Genomic DNA, 25,771 nt, shown 5'->3' on the forward strand with positions numbered 1-25,771 from the left:
CCCATCTTTGAATCTGTTTTTCCTTCCTATACACCAGATGTGTATTACAGCTCTCAGCTGATTTATTTTAACATTGCTGATGTTTTTTGTCATTAGTGCGTAATGGACAGGGTATAAGTATCTGATAGCAATGGACATTTTGCTGACTGCCAAGAGTATGGATGAGCCTTGATTTAAAATGTGACAATATTATCTGATGTGTATCATAGAGAACTATACAATGATATTATGGTAAGGTCTTTATAGTCAGGAGTCTTTATTTTGTTGTGATGCTATAGCTAATGCTTACCTAATGATGTCATTGACATCCTCTGTCTTTGTTCTTCCAGGTACGGAGCCCAAGGCCTAACCCTCAGTAAAATAGTCCCTCACATATGTAATCTTCTAGGAGATCCCACCAGTCAGGTATGTACAGCCTATTTGTGTCCCAGTCTGTTTGCTGTGTCATGAATCAGTTTATTACATTGCTGGCCAGGGAGAGAGAGAGTTCTAGCACAGACAAAGGAGTCGACTGCAGCAGCATTTTACCATAGGGACATGGAGCCCCCTAGTGGCTATACAGAGATGTACAACCATACAACATGACAGTGCCATCTGCTGGTGGAGGCAGGTTAAATGTTTATCTACAGTTACTGTTTTAAGAGCATTAGACATATACTAGTGGGCGTATAAACATCTGTGGAACGTTTTCAAGTAATATGGTTGAAACAGGGTTTATATAAGTGAATGATAATTGCATTCTCCAGCTAGTTCTAACAGACAGTTGATCCAGTCTAAGAACGCTAAGATTGCCTTTTGAACCTTACCCCCGTTGTCCTCAGGTGAGAGACGCAGCTATGGGCTGCCTGGTGGAGATCTACAGACACGTGGGGGAGAGGGTGAGGATGGACCTTAGCAAGAAGGGCCTGCCACAGTCACGGTACGATGGACCTCCTGTCTCTGTGTGTGTGTGTGTGTGTGTGTGTCCGTCCTCTCTCTCGCTCACATTCCCCCTCATCACTATTCATACTTCTTTCTCCCTCTTCCACCCCTCTTACTGTACCGAGTGTGTAAATGGGTCAGGTATAGTGCTGATTCAGCAGCCTTCCCAGCACAAGGCGTTAGGGTGTTAGGTTGTGATCATAGTTAAAAACACAGAAGCAGAATAAAGTAATTTTATTTCTTAGGTGAAAAACAATGTGCATTGATCAGGTAAACACTTCCCAGAGTGGGAGGCGGTGTGTGTATGGAGGGTAGGACACACACCTCAGCCCCACCCCCAGGTTATTGTGCAAATACTGTAGCCAACAACAAAGGAAAAGAGGGGTGTGGTCTAATTTAAAGGCCTCTTCCATTTCATCTTAAAGTGCTTATTGTACACGTTCTCTGATCCTTTCAACAGCCTACAGAACACTGTAGACCAGAACACTGTCAAAACACTGTAGACCAGAACCCTGTAGACCAGAACACTGTCAAAACACTGTAGACCAGAACCCTGTAGACCAGAACACTGTAGACCAGAACACTGTCAAAATACTGTAGACCAGAACATTGTAGACCAGAACACTGTCAAGACACTGTAGACCAGAACCCAGTAGACCAGAACCCTGTCAAAACACTGTAGACCAGAACACTATCAAAACACTGTAGACCAGAACACTGTCAAAACACTGTAGACCAGAACCCTGTAGACCAGAACACTGTAGACCAGAACACTGTCAAAATACTGTAGACCAGAACATTGTAGACCAGAACACTGTCAAGACACTGTAGACCAGAACCCAGTAGACCAGAACACTGTCAAAACACTGTAGACCAGAACCCTGTCAAAACACTGTAGACCAGAACACTATCAAAACACTGTAGACCAGAACACTGTCAAAACACTGTAGACCAGAACACTGTCAAAACACTGTACACCAGAACACTGTAGACCAGAACACTATCAAAACACTGTAGACCAGAACACTGTAGACCAGAACACTATCAAAACACTGTAGACCAGAACACTGTAGACCAGAACACTATCAAAACACTGTAGACCAGAACACTGTCAAAACACTGTAGACCAGAACCCTGTAGACCAGAACACTGTCAAAACACTGTAGACCAGAACACTGTCAAAACACTGTAGACCAGAACACTGTAGACCAGAACACTGTCAAAACACTGTAGACCAGAACACTGTCAGAACACTGTAGAGCAGAACACTGTCAACACACTGTAGACCAGAACACTGTAGACCAGAACACTGTAGGCCAGAACACTGTAGACCAGAACACTGTCAAAACACTGTACACCAGAACACTGTAGACCAGAACACTGTCAAAACACTGTAGACCAGAACACTGTCAAAACACTGTAGACCAGAACACTGTCAAAACACTGTAGACCAGAACACTGTAGACCAGAACACTGTCAAAACACTGTAGACCAGAACACTGTCAAAACACTGTACACCAGAACACTGTAGACCAGAACACTGTCAAAACACTGTAGACCAGAACACTGTAGACCAGAACACTATCAAAACACTGTAGACCAGAACACTGTCAAAACACTGTAGACCAGAACACTGTCAAAACACTGTAGACCAGAACACTGTCAAAACACTGTAGACCAGAACACTGTAGACCAGAACACTATCAAAACACTGTAGACCAGAACACTGTCAAAACACTGTAGACCAGAACACTGTCAAAACACTGTAGACCAGAACTCTGTCAAAACACTGTAGACCAGAACACTGTCAAAACACTGTAGACCAGAACACTGTCAAAACACTGTAGACCAGAACACTGTCAAAACACTGTAGACCAGAACACTGTCAAAACACTGTAGACCAGAACCCTGTAGACCAGAACACTGTCAAAACACTGTAGACCAGAACCCTGTAGACCAGAACACTGTCAAAACACTGTAGACCAGAACACTGTCAAAACACTGTAGACCAGAACACTGTCAAAACACTGTAGACCAGAACACTGTCAAAACACTGTAGACCAGAACACTGTCAAAACACTGTAGACCAGAACACTGTCAAAACACTGTAGACCAGAACACTGTCAAAACACTGTAGACCAGAACATTGTCAAAACACTGTAGACCAGAACACTGTAGACCAGAACACTGTAGACCAGAACACTGTCAAAACACTGTAGACCAGAACACTGTCAAAACACTGTAGACCAGAACACTGTCAAAACACTGTAGACCAGAACACTGTAGACCAGAACACTGTCAGAACACTGTAGACCAGAACACTGTAGACCAGAACACTGTCAAATCACTGTAGACCAGAACACTGTCAAAACACTGTAGACCAGAACACTGTCAAAACACTGTAGACCAGAACACTATCAAAACACTGTAGACCAGAACACTGTAGACCAGAACACTGTAGACCAGAACACTGTAGACCAGAACCCTGTAGACCAGAACACTGTCAAAACACTGTAGACCAGAACACTGTTAAAAACACTGTAGACCAGAACACTGTCAAAACACTGTAGACCAGAACACTGTCAAATCACTGTAGACCAGAACACGGTCAAAACACTGTAGACCAGAACCCTGTAGACCAGAACACTGTAGACCAGAACACTGTAGACCAGAACACTGTCAAAACACTGTAGACCAGAACACTGTAGACCAGAACACTGTAGACCAGAACACTGTCAAAACACTGTAGACCAGAACACTGTCAAAACACTGTAGACCAGAACACTGTCAAAACACTGTAGACCAGAACACTGTAGACCAGAACACTGTCAAAACACTGTAGACCAGAACACTGTAGACCAGAACACTGTCAAAACACTGTAGACCAGAACCCTGTAGACCAGAACACTGTCAAAACACTGTAGACCAGAACCCTGTAGACCAGAACACTGTTAAAACACTGTAGACCAGAACCCTGTAGACCAGAACACTGTTAAAACACTGTAGACCAGAACCCTGTAGACCAGAACCCTGTAGACCAGAACCCTGTAGACCAGAACCCTGTAGACCAGAACCCTGTAGACCAGAACACTGTCAAAACACTGTAGACCAGAACACTGTCAAAACACTGTAGACCAGAACACTGTCAAAACACTGTAGACCAGAACACTGTCAAAACACTGTAGACCAGAACACTGTCAAAACACTGTAGACCAGAACACTGTCAAAACACTGTAGACCAGAACACTGTCAAAACACTGTAGACCAGAACCCTGTAGACCAGAACACTGTCAAAACACTGTAGACCAGAACACTGTCAAAACACTGTAGACCAGAACACTGTCAAAACACTGTAGACCAGAACACTGTCAAAACACTGTAGACCAGAACACTGTCAAAACACTGTAGACCAGAACACTGTCAAAACACTGTAGACCAGAACACTGTCAAAACACTGTAGACCAGAACACTGTCAAAACACTGTAGACCAGAACATTGTCAAAACACTGTAGACCAGAACACTGTAGACCAGAACACTGTCAAAACACTGTAGACCAGAACACTGTCAAAACACTGTAGACCAGAACACTGTCAAAACACTGTAGACCAGAACACTGTAGACCAGAACACTGTCAGAACACTGTAGACCAGAACACTGTAGACCAGAACACTGTCAAATCACTGTAGACCAGAACACTGTCAAAACACTGTAGACCAGAACACTGTCTCAACACTGTAGACCAGAACACTATCAAAACACTGTAGACCAGAACACTGTAGACCAGAACACTGTAGACCAGAACACTGTAGACCAGAACACTGTAGACCAGAACACTGTCAAAACACTGTAGACCAGAACCCTGTAGACCAGAACACTGTCAAAACACTGTAGACCAGAACCCTGTAGACCAGAACACTGTCAAAACACTGTAGACCAGAACACTGTCAAAACACTGTAGACCAGAACACTGTCAAATCACTGTAGACCAGAACACTGTAGACCAGAACCCTGTAGACCAGAACACTGTAGACCAGAACACTGTCAAAACACTGTAGACCAGAACACTGTAGACCAGAACACTGTAGACCAGAACACTGTCAAAACACTGTAGACCAGAACACTGTAGACCAGAACACTGTCAAAACACTGTAGACCAGAACACTGTAGACCAGAACACTGTCAAAACACTGTAGACCAGAACCCTGTAGACCAGAACACTGTCAAAACACTGTAGACCAGAACCCTGTAGACCAGAACACTGTTAAAACACTGTAGACCAGAACCCTGTAGACCAGAACACTGTTAAAACACTGTAGACCAGAACCCTGTAGACCAGAACCCTGTAGACCAAAACACTGTAGACCAGAACCCTGTAGACCAGAACACTGTAGACCAGAACACTGTAGACCAGAACACTGTCAAAACACTGTAGACCAGAACACTATCAAATCACTGTAGACCAGAACACTGTCAAATCACTGTAGACCAGAACACTGTCAAAACACTGTAGACCAGAACACTGTAGACCAGAACACTGTAGACCAGAACACTGTCAAAACACTGTAGACCAGAACACTGTCAAAGCACTGTAGACCAGAACACTGTCAAAACACTGTAGACCAGAACACTGTCAAAACACTGTAGACCAGAACACTGTAGACCAGAACACTGTAGACCAGAACACTGTCAAAACACTGTAGACCAGAACACTGTAGACCAGAACACTGTCAAAACACTGTAGACCAGAACCCTGTAGACCAGAACACTGTCAAAACACTGTAGACCAGAACCCTGTAGACCAGAACACTGTCAAAACACTGTAGACCAGAACACTGTTAAAACACTGTAGACCAGAACCCTGTAGACCAGAACACTGTCAAAACACTGTAGACCAGAACCCTGTAGACCAGAACACTGTTAAAACACTGTAGACCAGAACCCTGTAGACCAGAACCCTGTAGACCAAAACACTGTAGACCAGAACCCTGTAGACCAGAACACTGTCAAAACACTGTAGACCAGAACACTGTCAAAACTGTGTAGACCAGAACACTGTAGACCAGAACCCTGTAGAAATGCCCCTGTAGGCCAGAACCCTGTAGACCAGACCAATGTGGAGGAGGTGTTGGTCTCGTGTAAAGGAAACAACCTAGGCTAAATTATCTGTTGATATCAAGTGTTAGATGTGTTTCATTCAAGATCACTGTATAACACTGACAATACAGAATCATTCAATCAAAAGTGCATTCTGAAAATGATCGTCTCACTTTTCTGCAGTGCCTCCCTGAAAGCTGATCATTTCATTTGTCCCTAGTGTCCAGCTATCCACATAAAGCCTCATATCCTCTGGTAGCCTCAGACCATAACCCCAGAATGGCTGTCTAGTGTCTTCTATCAGTGGTCATAATCTACTGATCCCCCTCCACGAGCTCTGCCCTGGCCTGCAGCGTTTAATAAAGGAACACTCCTCCATAACCACTAGCTAGCTAGCTGCCCTTTCACTGTGGCTGTCAGACCTCCAATTAGTGAAGCACCATGGGCAATATATAACGTTACCGCTGCCGCACCAGCCTGCCTGTGGATTGGCTGTAGGGAAGGGATAGAGTGTGGTAGCCAGACGTCAGTCTTTATTGAATGAATCCATACACCAATACACTTGTTATTGGATTAGACCATCCACTGTATCGTGATGCCTCATTGGAGAACAGCTACTGAGGAGAGCTTGGATAGCCTGCGATAGGCTAATTTTGGCCACAGAGGCTCTTGAGTTGCCCTTGAAGTCTCTCAGTGATATGATACCAAGTGATACCACCGTATTTAATCATGATGGTAGTGGGTGTGACGGGGACAATTGTGATGACTCAGCCTGGCCTCCAGCTAAGTGCCTGCATGGTTGAGTGGGGAAGGGAAGCAGATTGATTCATTCCCATTTGTCTCTGTGGTTCGAGAGTTAAAGGGGAACATCTGTTCTGACCGAGCCATCTGTCTCTCTGATCTCCCCCCTAGCAGTTTACTGCTGCCATTTTTGGTCCTTGTATTAGTTATCATACCACTCTTCATTGTTTTAGCTAGTATTGCAAAACTATTTCCCAGACCCAAAGGGAAGAGATGCCTTTTTATAAAGGGAACGTGAAGAGGGTAAGCTTATTTGGTCTCCCTTTAGGAGTGCTTCCTCTGCCCATGATTAGATTTGGTCTGGGGTGTAGGCCAGGGTGGGTGCTGAGTCTCTCTTGTGGCCACCTGTGCCCTCCTCCTGTCTGTAGTCACACTCTCAATCCATTTACTCCAAGAGATCCATGAGCAATTACAATGGAGATTAGTTAGATCCAGTTAAATACTAACTAAGCCTTCATATCCATATGTTCAGAGGAGATTCCTCCTGCCAAATACCTTGTATTTATTTGATTCAACATTTTTAATAAAGCTTTGAATACATCAGTCTTCAACAGTTATATATAATGAATGTGATTTAAAGTCACTGTCCAGTGAAAATCTCACTTTTAAAATTCAAATAAGATTCTGTTACCCACATAATGTTGTTGACTCATCCTATTTTGTGTCCAAAGCATAAATTGGAGAAAAAAACACCTAAAAAAAAAACACCTAAAAATTGTGTCTCAAAAATGCTTACCATTTCCTCATAGAGGATGATGTCATCCTCCTGAGGAGGAGCAGCTGGCCAATCAGCGATCTACTCTGATTAATATTTTGTATGAATTGCTATTAGCCCACACCATTCTGTTTTGGGGTGTGACCACATCAGGGTTTCCGTTAGCCGGTAATTGTTGTCTTTTTGGTCATAAAAAAATATAATGAAAAGCTGATTAAATAAAAATGTTGCCAGCCAAAATGACTGGGAGAAAAACAAAGCACTCCAAACAAAAGACAATGAAAACATTTATACTTGTAAATGATGATTATGAAATAAACCAAAACTTGTTTCTCAGAAGTGAACTCTACAATGTTTCTCTCTGAGAACGAGAACGGTAAATGACTGTATGCCTAATTAGTAATACAATGCACTTCTAGAGTGACAGGACAAAACAGAAACAGTTATGTCGAGGGGATGGAGACCTGCAAAGCAATGAGTCAGAAAGGAATGTAACCAAATGATGGGTATTAACAGGTACTGTACATTTACTATGTGTGACATGTAATGGGGAATTTGTCAAAATAAACAATCAATCAAGAACAAACAATTCACATGAAATAATGAATGCACAAAATTGACAGGAGACAGCTGAGTGGATTCTGGAGCACTGAGCGCATGCATTCTGGAGAGAGACGGGTCTGTAGGCTATTTTCGCCTCACACCCCTCCCCTTCTTCTTGTCTCAACATTTTAAATGATACTCAAGACACATTATATTCACACATATTTCACACGTAACTCAATAATCAACTAGGCTTTTTGCCACTCGCCCTGCCTATGAAAGACTACCTCAAATGCCATTTCTCTCCTGTTCTATTGGTTTTCATATCAACAGTTCTTTCATTGTCTAGAAGACAAATGTAAAAAGGGTGACAATCCTAGTCACAGTAGCAACCCATCCTAGTTGTTGCATCTTTAAATTCACCCTCTTTCTGAGTTTTCTAGCTGAGATTTTCACCTCTGTCATATACTGCTTGCATCAGGTGTGCTTTTTAGAATGGTGTTTTCCCTTTTCCACGCGAATCACATTTTGGCAAATGTTTGAAAATGACTTTTTATTCGCTGCTTCCTTACAGGAGTTGCATGTTTTGTTAAGATGAATTGCATAATGGAAATTTGATTTGTGTCATGCGGAGAACTGCCAGTGGACGCTCTGTGTTACACACCCAACGCATAAGTGTCCGGTAAATGTGTCTAATGGCCGGTAAATTAAAATCTTCCCGGTCACGTTGTCTGGCGTCATATCTTCTTAACGGAAACCCTGGACCACACCATTCCAACACAGAAAAGCAGCTTTTTAAAGTACTTAATAAAAAATAAATGGAAGGAAAACAATTTCACTCATATTGTAGTTAATTAATTATAGGTTATATTTAATAGAAATCTGGAAACACTGGACAGTTACTTTAAATAACCTATGTTGCACACAGTGTGAGAATGTTAAATGGACAAAATTAGAATGACAAACTGCCATCTGTGGGAAAAGGGGATATTGAATTAGAACTGCTTGCGAGGCCCCTTTATACTATACCAAGTATACCAAACATTAAGAACACCTTCCTAATATTGAGTTGCACTCCCCCTTTTGCCCTCAGAACAGCCTCAATTTGTCCAGTCTTGGACTCTACAAGGTGTCCAAAGCATTCCACAGTGATGCTGGCCCATCTCGACTCCAATGCTTCCCACAGTTGTGTCAAGTTGGCTGGATGTCTTTTGGGTGGAAAAACCCAGCAGCGTTGCAGTTCTTGACACATACCGGTGCGCTTGGCACCTACTACCATACCCCATTCAAAGCCACTTAAATATTTTGTCTTGTCCATTCACCTTCTAAATGGCACACATACACTATCCATGTCTCAATTGTCTCGAGGCTTACATTTAAAAAAATGTACACTGATTTGAAGTTGATTTACCAAGTGACATCAATAAGGGATCATAGCTTTCACCTGGATTCACCTGGTCAGTATGTTATGGAAAGAGCAGGTGTTCTTAATGTTTGGTATAGACAGTATATGTGTATGTGAATATAATGAGAGATGCAAATTGTGTAAAATTGCATCCGAGTGTAAAAGGATTTAGCTGCCTACTAGACACGTTCTTGTTAAGTGCATCTATGCAGCATTTTCCCTATTTGACACCAAATATGTTCCCTGGCTCATTTTATCAGTGTAATGCAGTGATGATAAACCCTAAATCTGTAGTACATCATACAGTACATCTATACATGTTGTTGATTTGAGTTTGCAGAGAACTGTAGCTTAGAAATATCTGTCGTAAACATTTAGTTAGTTAGCGACCGCTCTCAACACAGCAGCTGAGTCACTTTTTGTGTTTGAACTGATGTCTCTGGGACTGTCAGTGACTGATTATCCCTGTTCACTAAATAACACATTCTTTAGATGAGATGGAGAGGATCTGTGTAAGTATGAGTCAGCAGTAATTCTCCAAGTGCTGCAGGCTGCTTTTGACTTACAGGTACAATATGGATACAGAGACACTGACAGAAACACGTATGTGACTCTTCCCCACTGTAAGGGGAGATAATCGTTATTATGTAGAATGGGGAACTTAGATAGAATGTAATACAATTTTATCAGTCCTGCCTTCAGGTTTCTACTCTACATTCTCCTGGCCACGGTCATTCCAAACATCCATTCTACCTATTAAATGATCAACTGCCAGTTTTATTTGATCTATTTTAGGGGTGGGAATTGCCAGCGACCTCACGATACGCTATTATCACAATACTAACACTAACATTCAGAAGTTTGGGGTCACTTAGAAATGCCTTTGTCTTTGAAAGAAAAGTACAATTTTAAAATACATCAAATTGATCAGAAATACAGTGTAGACATTGTTAATGTTGTAAATGGCTATTGTTGCTGGAAACGGCTGCCCCGGTGCACAACTGAGCAAGAAGACAAGTACATTAGTGTCTAGTTTGAGAAACAGACGCCTCACAAGTCCTCAAATGGCAGCTTCATTAAATAGCACCCGCAAAACACCAGTCTCAATGTCAACAGTGAAGAGGTGACTCTGGGATGCCGACCTTCTAGGCAGAGTTGCAAAGTAAAAGCCATATCTCAGACTGGCCAATAAAAAGAAAAGATTAAGATGGGCAAAATAACACAGACACTGAACAGAAGAAATCTGCCTAGAAGGCCAGCATCCCAGAGTCGCCTCTTCACTGTTGACATTGAGACTGGTGTTTTGCGGGTACTATTTAATAAAGCTACCAGTTGAGGACTTGTGAGATGTCTGTTTCTTAAACTAGACACACTAATGCACTTGTCCTCTTGCTCAGTTGTGCACCAGGGCCTCCCACTCCTCTATTCTGGTTAGAGCCAGTTTGCGTTGTTCTGTGAAGGGAGTAGTACACAGCGTTGTATGAGAACTTCAGTTTCTTGGCAATTTCTCGCATGGAATAGCCTTCATTTCTCAGAACAAGAATAAACTGACGAGTTTCAGAAGAAAGGTCTTTGTTTCTGGCCATTTGAAGCCTGTAATCGAACCCACAAATGCTGATGCTCCAGATACTCAACTAGTCTAAAGAAGGCCTGTTTTATTGCTTCTTTAATCAGAAGAACAGTTTTCAGCTGTGCTAACATAGTTGCAACCAGCTACAATAGTCATTTACAACATTAACAATATCTACACTGTATTTCTGATCAATTTGATGCATTTTAATGGACAACATTTTTCTAAGTGACCCCAAACTTTTGAACCGTGGTGTAGATGCCGATACGATATGTATTGCGATTCTCACGATTCTTTATATATTGCGATTAGATACTTAGAGTTTTATTGCGATTTGATGTTCCAAACATATTGCTCACCATATATCTGCAGTAGAGGGACCAGAGAGCCATAAGAAAATTAAGCTTTGATCTGTCATTGAAATAAATGTGCGGAAAACAAATTGGCTCCCTATTTAAAAAGAAGATGGGGAACACGCTAGGAAGGAAAAATACCTGAGTTTTGGTGCAGGTACAGCCAACTTGTGAAACAACAATTCTATTCCGATATTGTCAAAATCATACGATATAGAGTCAAGAATAACATCCCAATATGTAACTGCATTGAGTTTCTTCCCCCCGTCCCTAGTCTATTTTTGGTCTAGTTTGGCTCTCCACTCTTCTGAGCAGGCCAGGGGGAAATGTTCTCTCTGACAGGTGGAGATCAATACAGTCCGTTGAATCGGTGAGTCTCGGCGATTCATCTTCCTGTCACTCTCTCTGTTTCCTGACCTGTTTTCTCTCTCTTCTTTTCTCTTCCTTCCTTTCCTCAATCTCTTAGGTTGAATATAACCCTCTAACTCATCTTTTGGTTGAATATAACCCTCTAACTCTCCTTTTGCAGGTTGAATGTAATCTTCAGCCGATTTGATGAAGTCCAAAGATCTGGGAACATGATCCCATCCTCAGGTTCAGGTGAGTGATGCAGCTGTTGATTCATGGTTATTACCATGGCTTCTCGAGGTGTTTGTCTATGATTGCTTCCTGTGTTCCTCTCTCGTTCCTGTTCCTGTGTATTTTGTATGCGCTTCTCGTTTCTGGAACTATTTGAAGGACTCCACATACGGTGTTATTGGCTGATATTGACTAAGCTGAAAGCAGTTTCTCATAAAGCTATAGGGCTCTGCAGTGATGGCAATGAGGAGATCTACCCCATCTCTCTCTGTCTTACACGTGACTCTGTCTCTGTAGGCTGGATATTTAGGCACATTTTGATTTGGGCTGTTTGTCTGTCTTAGTTTTTGTTGTTCTCATCTGTGTGAGAGAACTAGGCCAGCAGCTACAGTGCATTGCGAAAGTATTCGGCCCCCTTGAACTTTGCGACCTTTTGCCACATTTCAGGCTTCAAACATAAAGATATAAAACTGTATTTTTTTGTGAAGAATCAACAACAAGTGGGACACAATCATGAAGTGGAACGACATTTATTGGATATTTCAAACGTTTTTAACAAATCAAAAACTGAAAAATTGGGCGTGCAAAATTATTCAGCCCCCTTAAGTTAATACTTTGTAGCGCCACCTTTTGCTGCGATTACAGCTGTAAGTCACTTGGGGTATGTCTCTATTAGTTTTGCACATCAAGAGACTGACATTTTTTCCCATTCCTTCCTTGCAAAACAGCTCGAGCTCAGTGAGGTTGGATGGAGAGCATTTGTGAACAGCAGTTTTCAGTTCTTTCCACAGATTCTCGATTGGATTCAGGTCTGGACTTTGACTTGGCCATTCTAACACCTGGATATGTTTATTTTTGAACCATTCCATTGTAGATTTTGCTTTATGTTTTGGATCATTGTCTTGTTGGAAGACAAATCTCCGTCCCAGTCTCAGGTCTTTTGCAGACTCCATCAGGTTTTCTTCCAGAATGGTCCTGTATTTGGCTCCATCCATCTTCCCATCAATTTGAACCATCTTCCCTGTCCCTGCTGAAGAAAAGCAGGCCCAAACCATGATGCTGCCACCACCATGTTTGACAGTGGGGATGATGTGTTCAGGGTGATGAGCTGTGTTGCTTTTACGCCAAACAGAAAGTTTTGCATTGTTGCCAAAAAGTTCAATTTTGGTTTCATCTGACCAGAGCACCTTCTTCCACATGTTTGGTGTGTCTCCCAGGTGGCTTGTGGAAAACTTTAAACAACACTTTTTATGGATATCTTTAAGAAATGTCTTTCTTCTTGCCACTCTTCCATAAAGGCCAGATTTGTGCAATATACGACTGATTGTTGTCCGATGGACAGAGTCTCCCACCTCAGCTGTAGATCTCTGCAGTTCATCCAGAGTGATCATGGGCCTCTTGGCTGCATCTCTGATCAGTCTTCTCCTTGTATGAGCTGAAAGTTTAGAGGGACGGTCAGGTCTTGGTAGATTTGTAGTGGTCTGATACTCCTTCCATTTCAATATTATCGCTTGCACAGTGCTCCTTGGGATGTTTAAAGCTTGGGAAATATTTTTGTATCCAAATCCGGCTTTAAACTTCTTCACAACAGTATCTCGGACCTGCCTGGTGTGTTCCTTGTTCTTCATGATGCTCTCTGCGCTTTTAACGGACCTCTGAGACTATCACAGTGCAGGTGCTTTTATACGGAGACTTGATTACTCTCAGGTGGATTGTATTTATCATCATTAGTCATTTAGGTCAACATTGGATCATTCAGAGATCCTCACTGAACTTCTGGAGAGAGTTTGCTGCACTGAAAGTAAATGGGCTGAAAAATTTTGCACGCCCAATTTTTCAGTGTTTGATTTGTTAAAAAAGTTTAAAATATCCAATAAATGTCGTTCCACTTCATGATTGTGTCCCACTTGTTGTTGATTCTTCACAAAAAAATACAGTTTTATATCTTTATGTTTGAAGCCTGAAATGTGGCAAAAGGTCGCAAAGTTCAAGGGGGCCGAATACTTTCGCAATGCACTGTATGCTTAGAAATGGAGTTCCTCTCTCCTACGGTTGTATTCTCACTCACTCCTCAATCGTTCCTCAGCTTTCTCTCTTCCCTCTCTCTCACCACTTGTTTTCCGTCCTCTCCTTCCTCCCCCTTGCTGTTTGCACCTTTGTGGCCTGGCTGTCTCCTGCCCATGTTAGGTCCACTCAGCCATCATGCCAGTGTGTGGGTTAGTGTGTTAGTGAGAGGAGGCCTGAGGGCCAGATGGACATCCTTGGGCTTGAGTGGAGGAGTTTCCCCACAGAAGGGCAGGCTCCTCTGGGCCTCAGATGTCGCATTCCCTCAGTGTTTGCGTGTGTGCGCGTAAGACTGTTCTTGTGTGTTTCATAGAAATGTCGGTGTTCACTGTCGGTGTATAAGCAGAGCTGGGAGTTCTCTTTGCAGTGTCATGGGCAATGGCTCGCTGACTCCATCACATTCTAGCTGACTGGGTGTAGTGTTTGTCTGCAGGACAGGTAGAATGGCTGAGCTGAGGAGAACTGTGGAAGCTGCTCAGCATTTAGGAACTATTTTCCATGCCCTCAGTAACTTCTCCCTCAAGGACAATTACTATGGACTTTACTGAGAGACAACACATCTATCATGGCAATCTACCCACCCTGAGAAGTAGCCCAGTAAATATATTATATTTAAGTTAACCATACGTTTTCTGTTTTATTGTGCATCACAGCACTAACAATCCACCATGTCTGCTTTTGCTCAGTGTTGATCAGAGTCCAACTTTACAAAGGGAGGAAACCGTTCAAGGACACCTCTCTCGGTGTAAGGGCTTTGTTGCTTCACCCCCTCACTATTTAAACTCATATTTCCAGATTACTTTCAGGCTCACACGGTTTTGATGACATTTTCATTGGAAAAGGAAAAGTAATAGATGATTCATTCCATGACACTTATTAAACTGTTCATTATGTACTTGGGGCTGTCGTTTTGTTCTCCCCTAACGCTTCTGCTCAAATTAGGCGATGACTAAGATTTTCCCCTTAGCTTGCAACAAGGAGCTCAGCTCTCCACTCTGAGGGAAATAGTTTCTGTGGGGAAGTAAATAGCAGAGGACAGGAGTGCAGTCAACAGAACACAACATGTAATGAGGGCCTTTTTGTTGTAGAGACGTGGGTCATATTCATTATGCACCAAACAGACTGAAACCGGGAGGGACTACCTGAACTTGGCCAATAAGAGATGCTTGTTGTTGTTGCAATGTGTTCTAATGAGTACTGCCATGGCCCTGTGCTGTGCAGCGTTGTGTGGGCCCGCTAGCCGTTGCCTGGAGACACAGATTGGGGTCAGAATGCTCTCAGCTAGTCAGTGAACTGAAGGAGTAGCTGTTCCTTTCCTTCGGACGAGATTAACCTCAGCCTCTCCTCAACCAGCTGTATCACCCCAAAGGAACACAGTAGACATGTGGCTAATGGACTGAAACCCAAGGAAAGGGCATTGATTGTTTGTTGGAGTCGTTATAAATAATGTTCTGAATTGCATGCCCAAACATTTGTCTCCCTCTCCCTGGGCCAGTTTGGTTAGAGCAAGGAGACTGAGTACTTCTTCTACTGTCAGGAGAAAACGTATACAATATCTCCCTCCACAAGAGTACACTTCAGAAACCTATTGAATTGAATCTCTATCTCTAGTCGTAATATGTATTCCCCAAAAGGGCATACATATGCTGCAAGTAGACCATGCTCCAGTTCAGTTGACATGAACTAGGAGCTTTAGCAATGAATCGTCCTTGGATAGAGAGATGATGGAATATGATATTTGGACTGTCCTGACTCCTGAGGTGTCAGCACTGGGCTTTCCTCCTCGAGAGGTGAAAGGTTGTGATATGTAGGGCGCTTGGCTGCTTTCTGATTGTGGCCTGGAATCTCATAAAAACGTACAGTGATGTCACATTGCTACATTATGATTTGGCCTAACTCTCCAGATGACTCTTGCAGAAGGCTTCTAGGTACTGTTGATGATACACTAATGAGATAAAGATACAGACAGAGCAGCCATCTATTGACTCAGTTTGTGCTGCTTGTCGTGCTGTATGTTCACCCTCCATGAGGTCTCTGTTACATCTCATGCCAAAGTGGTAGGAGAAATGTTTTTCAGCTGAAAGCCCAAATGTTACTCCTCTGCAAAATGAGGGGGCCACTGCAGCCTGAGCCTCTTGTTCTGGTGAGGGAGAGGTATGGCAACGGTATCGGGTGCAGTAGTCACAAGACTAGAACAGGATGAAGGAAAGGGAGGGGATGGAGAGAGGAGAACAGGGAGAGAGAGAGAGACACACGCAGACGTAAAGCAACATTCTCCCTGACTGTTCACTCTTCTCTCTGCGTGGAAGGAAGGAAGGAAGGCTTTGCACTATGACAGCCGGGGAAGGTAAGAGCATGAATGGACTGGACTCTTTAATGTCAAGGGCAGAACACACTGGACTCTGGTTCAGGTGCTAATGGTTGTAGAGCTTTTCCTTCCATCTTTCTCTCTTTCCTCTCTCTCTCTCCTGGCCTATTTAGAGTTGCTACTGGGGGGGGGGCAGTGTTTTGCAAGGGGGGGCAGTGTTTTGCAAGGGAGAGAAAATCATATTAACCCTTTTCCTATTTATTTTGTGTCTTTCTTATGAGACAATGTACCAGTTTGAGATTGTATGCTCAGTTCATATTGTCCAGATGATGGGCTGTTGTATTCCAGCACTCTGATTAGAGAAGGATTTGTTGTTATTTACTATGTGAGCCATTCTGACTCTGGGAGTTGTTATTATGATAAAACAGACCACTGTTTTGGTGTGTAGTTTTATGTAGCCTATATCACACTGCTAACATTTCAAACATTGTGTTTCACGCCTCTCTGCCTCCCTGCAGTTTTAATGTAGGAACTGTTTCGCCCCCTCAGCCTGCTGCTTCACGAGTCTGTTGGGTTCTGCTGTTTTGGCGATGCTGCGTCATCGGTCACGGCTCAATCTCACTGTACCTGTGCCTAACCTCAGATCATCCTGTTCAATAAGCAGTGTTGAGGGCACTTTAACTAACATGTGTTTAATAGCCTACCTCAGGTAAAGATCTCTTATTGAGATCTCCTCCAAGATGTCCCTCTCCCTCTTCACAACAGGAGGCTGCAGTGCCCCCAACACTTTATGACGTCTGTGTAAAACCGTTTTTGTTTATTTTTGTTGCAGGACATTTCTAGAAGTCATATACATAATGCAGTGAGAGGACTGAAGGATGGCTCTCATTGGAGTGTTATTAATAACTGCCTGCGTGATGGGCCTGAGCCAAGTCACTGTGAATTATGCTGGAATTATAATGTGTCAGCTGGTGCTTTGGTTAGAAAGCATCCTTGTTGTGTTAAATCCTTGGGGTTCCATGGTACGTTAGCTCATGTTAAGACTGTTTGTCTCCTACACGGTCCTGTGGGTGTGTGTGTGTGTGTGTGTGTGTTATATTAAACACTGCAGACTGGAGATGGCCTGCTTGTCTTTCCCACAAGGCTCAGCTCTGAGGAAGCAGAACACCAGTTCTTGCCTTGTTGTCACAGTTAAGACCATGTACCTGTTATAATGAGTCACACGCCTCACCTTCTACTGCTAGTGTTGTGGTGCTGACTGGGAGCGCTGTGTGAGCAGCCTTCAGTGTGTGTGTGTGTGTGAGGTTCTCAAAGACCAGAGATGGAATTAAGATTCAAAAGAACTGAGGATCGCACGGTGCAAGCTGCGACACACACACACACACACACACACACACTGGATGCTGCAGCTCTGTACAGCATAAAGAAGTGTTAAGTGCTCCACACGGTCTACGCAGCGGATTGGACGGAGCTTCGTTGGTGTAGGTCTCTGCGTAGTTCTACTTACTTTTCTGCAGTGGAATTTCTGGAACGCGACGACGCAAACTGTGAAATCACTGTGGCGAGCCCTTTGAAGAGAGTCTGTTTTAATAGCTGTACTGTTATGTAAACACTAGAGTTCAGTCAGTTTTGTGCTGAGTCTGACGGTGTTGGACCTGGTGCGTTGACCTGCTCAGGTAAGATGGCTCACCGCGGTCTCTGTCTTTCCTCCCTGTGGTGACGGAAGACGGCAGGTTGAATTTAGTGCTGTTTTCTGCTCTCTTAAAATGCCACAACCACCCAATGGCCCAAACAGCTCTGCACTTAACAGTGGTCAGTGACTCATAAGTTGTTTGTTGTGTGTGTTTGTGACTGGGTAACTTCATGGGGCTGGCTGTCATGCATCAGGTCAAGCTGCTTTGTACCCTGTCGTGAAAGCTTTGTGTTTGTTCCCTGATTCAGAAGATATTTGGAAGGAAAAGCTTAGCTCATATTTTCATCCAGCAGCTTTTTGATCAAAGCTTCCTCTGTCAGACACGCTAGACTACGGCCGGGCAATACATAACCACACAGTTGATCCTCGGTCCTCCCTGGAAGAATCCATCTTGTCTGTTGTGACAGAGAGCTGAAAGCTGCTATGAATTTCAGACGGGGTTGGTCAATATTATGGTGAAATGAGAAGATTAGATGTACACAGGCAATCTGATCTTTTGACTTCCGATTTATACCACCTCCATATGTGGATCTGAATCCTAATACAAAGCCGATCCTCCAAATGCAACCTCTGTCTGGACGCTCGGATCAGATTTATGTTCCTCTGAAGTGGTTTTTATGCACATGACCTGCTGTTACCACGACAACCAAATCAAATCAATCAAATGTTACATGCTTTGTAAACAACAGGTGTTGACTAAAAGTAAAACGCTTACTGACAGGTCCTGTTCCAACAATTCAAGTTAAAGATTATGACAATTGAAATAGTGACACAAGGAATAAATAAACAGTGAATAACAATAACGAGTAAAAAATAACATGGCTATATACGGGGAGTGCTGAGTCGATGTGCAGTGGTACGAGGTAACAACCACCCCAAAACATAAAGGAACAGTGACAGGATATGATCACTACATCTGTTTGCTACATCAAGATGCTGCATCAGAGTGAATGTGCACATTTTATATGGGTCACGTTCCAGTTACTGGGACAGAGTACCATTCCAGTGCTGGTCACTGGGGCAGAGTACCATTCCAGTGCTGGTCACTGGGGCAGAGTACCATTCCAGTGCTGGTCACTGGGGCAGAGTACCATTCCAGTGCTGGTCACTGGGGCAGAGTACCATTCCAGTGCTGGTCACTGGGGCAGAGTACCATTCCAGTGCTGGTCACTGGGGCAGAGTACCATTCCAGTGCTGGTCACTGGGGCAGAGTACCATTCCAGTGCTGGTCACGGGGGCAGAGTACCATTCCAGTGCTGGTCACTGGGGCAGAGTGGGGGTGGTGGCAGGGTGTACATAACTTAGACCCTAGACGTGTGTGTGTGTGTGTGTGTGTGTGTGTGTGTGTGTGTGTGTGTGTGTGAGTGAGTGTGAAGGGTGGACGAAACACCAGAGGCCTGGTGAGAATAACCTGTACCCATTCATCGTCTTCCAAATGCCAGTGCTAGTATGTAAGAGAAGTAGCCTACGTGCCCACGGGGATAAAAGAGAGAGTTCAAGGACAGAGTGAAGCTCTGTTCATTCAAACCAACCATTTGTTATGGCTTTTATTCTCTCAGACTCCCTATCATATCCCCATCACTGTTGTTGGGAAATGTGATGCATAAATATGGACATGCATGTTGTTCATTAGATAAGAGATACAACTGTTGGTTTTGATAAGATGGATCTTGAATGTTGTATTATGTTTTTGATTCCAGAGACCGAGTAAGCGAGACTGAAATCACTTACCATAAACAAACTGTGTGAATGTCCCTGTTGTCCACTTCATTCTCTGTCCATCAGGGTGCCAACCAAGTGGATTCTGTGAATAGCAATCTGCCCACGTGGACCTTGTAATGAATGAATGGATGTCTTTGAGGTTTGTGTAAGGGTTACAGGACCTACTTGCCAGGGCATGGGCGGCTCTGCCAAAGCTTAACTAAAGGTTTGCCACCCATCGGGGGAAACAGTCAGTGCATGTGCACCAACTGGGTTTTTGCTTGGCCTACTAATCTGGTCTTCAGACAGTTTTCATCAAGTATGTTTGTTGTTGTCTGCTGTAACAGTGTTGGTTTTCAAAAAACTCTCCCGGCTTCAGTGTTCATTTGATCGGACTGTGTGTGATGTGACTTGTGTGTCTCAAATGCAAAACAAGCAGTTGCTACGTGTACAGTCTTAACAGCAGCAGTCAATGCACTGTGACTCTCTTTCTCTGCTCATCCCTCTGCTGCCTGCTCAGAGGAAATGGCTTCTGATACATAAGATACGGCCTCATTGCCTTCGTATCATCACCTCTCTGCTCTCTGCCATCAGAAATAAATGAAGCTCTGAGTCTTTAATTCAGTTGCACATTAACTATTGGAGCCCTAAGACAGTCACATTAACTAGCTGTTGAATGTCATTAGCTGAACTCTGCTCTGCTCTGCTGCCACTACAGTCATGTTTATGCTTCCTACAGGGAGATAACGGGAAATGAATGCCTTAGACATTAGGGGGGTGCATGAGACAAATTATCAGATATATATCCGGCCGCATCCTAACAAATGAGATGAACATAGAAAGGTATTATACAAAGAACGCTAGGACTATAATTTCACTGCGTTATGTTGCTGAAGCTATGGCTGGGCCAGTCAGACCCCTAGGTGAAAAGTTGATGCACTGACCGACAGACCGAACAAGGGAGACAGAACGACAGACAGAACAAGGGAGACAGAACGACAGACAGAACAAGGGAGGGAGACAGACAGACAGGACAAGGGAGACAGACAGACAGACAGAACACGGGAGACAGACAGAACACGGGAGACAGACAGACAGACAGAACACGGGAGACAGACAGACAGAACACGGGAGCCAGACAGACAGACAGAACACGGGAGACAGACAGAACACGGGAGACAGACAGAACACGGGAGACAGACAGAACACGGGAGACAGACAGAACACGGGAGACAGACAGAACACGGGAGACAGACAGAACACGGGAGACAGACAGAACACGGGAGACAGACAGAACACGGGAGACAGACAGAACACGGGAGACAGACAGAACACGGGAGACAGACAGAACACGGGAGACAGACAGAACACGGGAGACAGACAGAACACGGGAGACAGACAGAACACGGGAGACAGACAGACGGACAGAACAAGGGAGCCAGACGGACAGAACAAGGGAGCCAGACGGACAGAACAAGGGAGCCAGACGGACAGAACAAGGGAGCCAGACGGACAGAACAAGGGAGCCAGACGGACAGAACAAGGGAGCCAGACGGACAGAACAAGGGAGCCAGACGGACAGAACATGGGAGAGAGACGGACAGAACAAGGGAGGGAGACGGACAGAACAAGGGAGAGAGACGGACAGAACAAGGGAGAGAGACAGACAGAACAAGGGAGAGAGACAGACAGAACAAGGGAGAGAGACAGACAGAACAAGGGAGAGAGACAGACAGAACAAGGGAGAGAGACAGACAGAACAAGGGAGACGGACAACAAGGGAGACGGACAACAAGGGAGACGGACAGACAGACAGAACAAGGGAGACGGACAACAAGGGAGAGACAGACAGACAGACAGAACAAGGGAGGCTGACAGACAGAACAAGGGAGACAGACAGACAGAACAAGGGAGACAGACAGACAGAACAAGGGAGACAGACAGACAGAACAAGGGAGACAGACAGACAGAACAAGGGAGACAGACAGACAGAACAAGGGAGCCAGACGGACAGAACAAGGGAGCCAGACGGACAGAACAAGGGAGCCAGACGGACAGAACATGGGAGAGAGACGGACAGAACAAGGGAGGGAGACGGACACAACAAGGGAGACAGACAGACAGACAGAGACAGACAGAACAAGGGAGAGAGACAGACAGAACAAGGGAGAGAGACAGACAGAACAAGGGAGAGAGACAGACAGAACAAGGGAGACGGACAACAAGGGAGACGGACAACAAGGGAGACGGACAGACAGACAGAACAAGGGAGACGGACAACAAGGGAGAGACAGACAGACAGACAGAACAAGGGAGGCTGACAGACAGAACAAGGGAGACAGACAGACAGAACAAGGGAGACAGACAGACAGAACAAGGGAGACAGACAGACAGAACAAGGGAGACAGACAGACAGAACAAGGGAGACAGACAGACAGAACAAGGGAGACAGACAGACAGAACAAGGGAGACAGACAGACAGAACAAGGGAGACAGACAGACAGAACAAGGGAGACAGACAGACAGAACAAGGGAGACAGACAGACAGAACGACAGAACAAGGGAGACAGACAGAACAAGGGAGACATACAGACAGAACGACAGAACAAGGGAGACATACAGACAGAACGACAGAACAAGGGAGACAGACAGAACAAGGGAGACATACAGACACAGACAGACAGAACAAGGGAGACAGACAGACACAGACAGACAGAACAAGGGAGACAGACAGACACAGACAGACAGAACAAGGGAGAGAGTGACTGGCTACTGTGAAGTTTGACTTCTGGGTGTTTAGTTATAATGAGGTCATATAGCCCAGGCCATTGAAATGGCTGCAGTGTGTCTCACAGTACAAATGTGTCTCTGTGCTGTGATAACATTTCCCCCCCAAAATGGCCATTGTTTGTTTTCTGTCCATGGTATTTTAGAGCCTGTGTTTTTTTTCTTCCCCCTTTCAGATCTGCCCTTTTCGTGTCCCATTTGTCATAGCAGAGTCTGAACCCAAGCATTTAGTGTACTGCCCGTGTCTGAACTAGGCCTGGACTTAAATCTTTTTTGTTGAATGTTTTTCGCGAATGTCATGGTTCAGAATAAATTCTATGTTGTCTGGACTTGAAGAGATAACTAAGCATTTCCCCTAACCCTGACTGTTAGGATGCTGTTGCCTGCTTTGTAGCCCCAGTCAGTCTGTCCACCACCATCTTTTGTGTCCAGCAGTTACATTGTAAAGTAATCTTCTGCTCCCTTCAAATCCCCCATACAACCCTAAAACACACATATTTGAGAGAAGCTAGTTTTGTCCTGCTTAAGGGTACAACGGTAGAATTGATAGGTGACATCATGACAGTAGTACACAACCTGCCAATAACATTTTATTTGTCACATGCTTCATAAACAACCGGTGTAGACTAACAGTGAAATTCTTACTTACGGCCCTTCCCCATAATGCAGAGAGAGAAAATAGAAAAACAACAACACTACCGTTAAGTTTGGGTTCACTTAGAAATGTCCCTGTTTTTGAAAAAAATCACTTTTTTTTGTCCATTAAAAAACATCAAATTGATCTGAAATACTGTGTAGACATGGTTAATTTTGTAAATTACTATTGTATCTGGAAATGGCAGATTTTTTTTGTGTAATATCTACACAGGTGTACAGAGGCCCATTATCAGCAACCATCACTCCTGTGTTCCAATGGCACGTTGTTTTAGCTAATCCAAGTTTATCATTTTAAAAGGCTAATTGATTATTAGAAAACCCTTTGCAATTATGTTAGCACAGCTGAAACTGTTGTTCTGATTAAAGAACCAATAAAACTGGCCTTTAGACTAGTTGAGTATCTGGAGCACCAGCATTTGTGGGTTCAATTACAGGCTCAAAATGGCCAGAAACAAATAACTTTCTTCTGAAACTCGTCAGTATATTCTTGTTCTGAGAAATGAAGGCTTTTCCATGCAAGATATTGCCAAGAAACTGAAGATCTCGTACAATTCTGTGTACTATTCCTTTCACAGAACAGCTCAAACTGGCTCTAACCAGAAAATAAAGATGAGTGGGAGGCCTTGGTGCGCAACTGAACAAGAGGACAAGTACATTAGTGTCTAGTTTGAGAAACAGACGTCTCACAAGTCCTCAACTGGCAGCTTCATTAAATAGTACCCGCCAAACACCAGTCTCAACGTCAATAGTGAAGAGGCGACTCCGGGATGCCGACCTTCTAGGCAGAGTTGCAAAGAAACAGCCATATCTCAGACTGGCCAATAAAAATTAAATATTAAGATGGGCAAATAACACAGACACTGACAGAGGAACTCTGCCTAGAAGACGAGCATCACGAAGTCACCACTTCACTGTTGACATTGAGACTGGTGTTTTGCGGGTACTATTTAATGAAGCTGCCAGTTGAGGACTTGAATGAGTAAACAGATGTCTCACAAGGGGGTTTTCTTTATTTTAATATTTTCTACATTGTAGAGTTATGAAATAACACATATGTAATCATGTAGTAACCTAAAAAGTGTTCAATCAAAATATATTTGAGATACTTCAAAGTAGCCACCCTTTGCCTTGATGACAGCTTTGCACACTCTTGACATTCTCTCAACCAGCTTCATGAGGTAGTCCCCTGGAATGCATTTCAATTAACAGGTGTGCCTTGTTAAAAGTTAATTTGTGGAATTAATTTCCTTAATGTGTTTGAGCCAGTTAGTTGTGTTGTGACGAGTTAGGGGTGGTATACAGACGATAGCCCTATTTGGTAAAAGACCAAGTCCATATTATGGCAAGAACAGCTCAAATAAGCAAAGAGAAACGACAGTCCATCATTACTTTAAGACATGAAGGTCGGTCAATCCGGAAAATGTTGCAGTCTCAAAAACCATCAAGCGCTATGATGAAACTGTCTCTCATGAGGACCACCACAGGTAAGGAAGACCCAGAGTTACCTCTTCTGCAGAGGATAAGTTCATTAGTATAACTGCCCCTCAGATTGCAGCCCAAATAAATACTGCACAGAGTTCAAGTAACAGACACATATCAACATCAACTGTTCAGAGGAGACTGCTGTTGGGGCGGTATGTGAATTGGAGAGGGTCCAGGGTGTCTGGGATGATAGTGTTGATGTGAGCCATGACCGGCCTTTCAAAGCATTTCATGGCTACAGATGTGAGTGCAACGGGGCCATAGTCATTTAGACATGTTACCTTGGCGTTCTTGGGCACAAGGACTATGGTGGTCTGCTTGAACTATGTAGGTATTACATACTGGGTCAGGGAGAGGTTGAAAATGTCAGAGGCCTTTGCTTGCGTTTCTTAAGCTGAGGAGATGTACTTTACGATGAGAGCCAGCACTCTGTTGACTTTACCACAGTCTCGTCTACAGCACTAAACATTTACCCTTTACTTGGCCACACTTTAGGATGAATGCTTTGCCTCTGCTCTTTTTCAGCGGTTGCTCATTTCTGTCTGCTCACCCTGGCAACCATGTTGGCAATCACCAATCATGGCCCTTAAGTAGGAGAGACCCCACTGGGATGGCAGCTCCTTGGGGACAGAATTAGTCTACCTTCCGGAGGACAGCATTTTTACTTTGTTGGCAGTCTAACACCCAGCTAGGCTAGAATTAATGAATAGGTAATGTCAAGCACAGAAGGGCCTTCATTAATGATCTGTGGTTTCTTATTGAAAGGAGTGGAGAGTTTTTGTGCTCTCTTATCATTGGCTGACCAGGCAGAGTTTGACCAGGCAGAAGAGCTCTGGTCCTCTGTGACACAGGCTCAACCAAGAGTCTCAGTGGTTTGTCACAGCTGATTTATGGTTACTTTACCATTGTAACAGAGTGAATGTGAGCTCTTCCCATAGCGGCCTTTCAAGGAATGATATCAAGAAAGAGAACTCTATTCTCTTCTTCCCTCTCTTTTCCTAGTCCCAATATTAGATTCACATGTATTTCAAATCTCTGCATTATAGGGAAGAAAATTGTCAAATGCTTTAGTCATGGTTATTATTATTCAGTGCTGC

General features: G+C 43.8%; 1 protein-coding gene across 50 annotated transcripts in view; it reads left to right on the plus strand.

The window, feature by feature from the left end:
- The window catches only part of clasp1a (cytoplasmic linker associated protein 1a), a 106,223-nt gene that overhangs the window by 40,750 nt on the left and 39,702 nt on the right, over positions 1–25,771 (plus strand). For 44 of the 50 annotated variants that reach the window (XM_036974753.2, XM_090230013.1, XM_090230022.1 and 41 more), the window contains exons 6-8: positions 330–405; positions 822–919; positions 11,933–12,003. In XM_036974753.2, coding sequence (XP_036830648.2) covers positions 330–405; positions 822–919; positions 11,933–12,003 — 245 coding nt within the window. Of the gene's footprint in view, positions 1–329; positions 406–821; positions 920–11,932; positions 12,004–16,150; positions 16,394–25,771 lie in introns of those variants that run through there. The other 6 variants (XM_090230049.1, XM_090230051.1, XM_090230048.1 and 3 more) reach the window with 4 other exon arrangements.

Source organism: Oncorhynchus mykiss, chromosome 3 (assembly GCF_057628025.1).
Source record: "Oncorhynchus mykiss isolate SJ-2025 chromosome 3, ASM5762802v1, whole genome shotgun sequence".
Taxonomy (NCBI): Eukaryota; Metazoa; Chordata; class Actinopteri; order Salmoniformes; family Salmonidae; genus Oncorhynchus; species Oncorhynchus mykiss.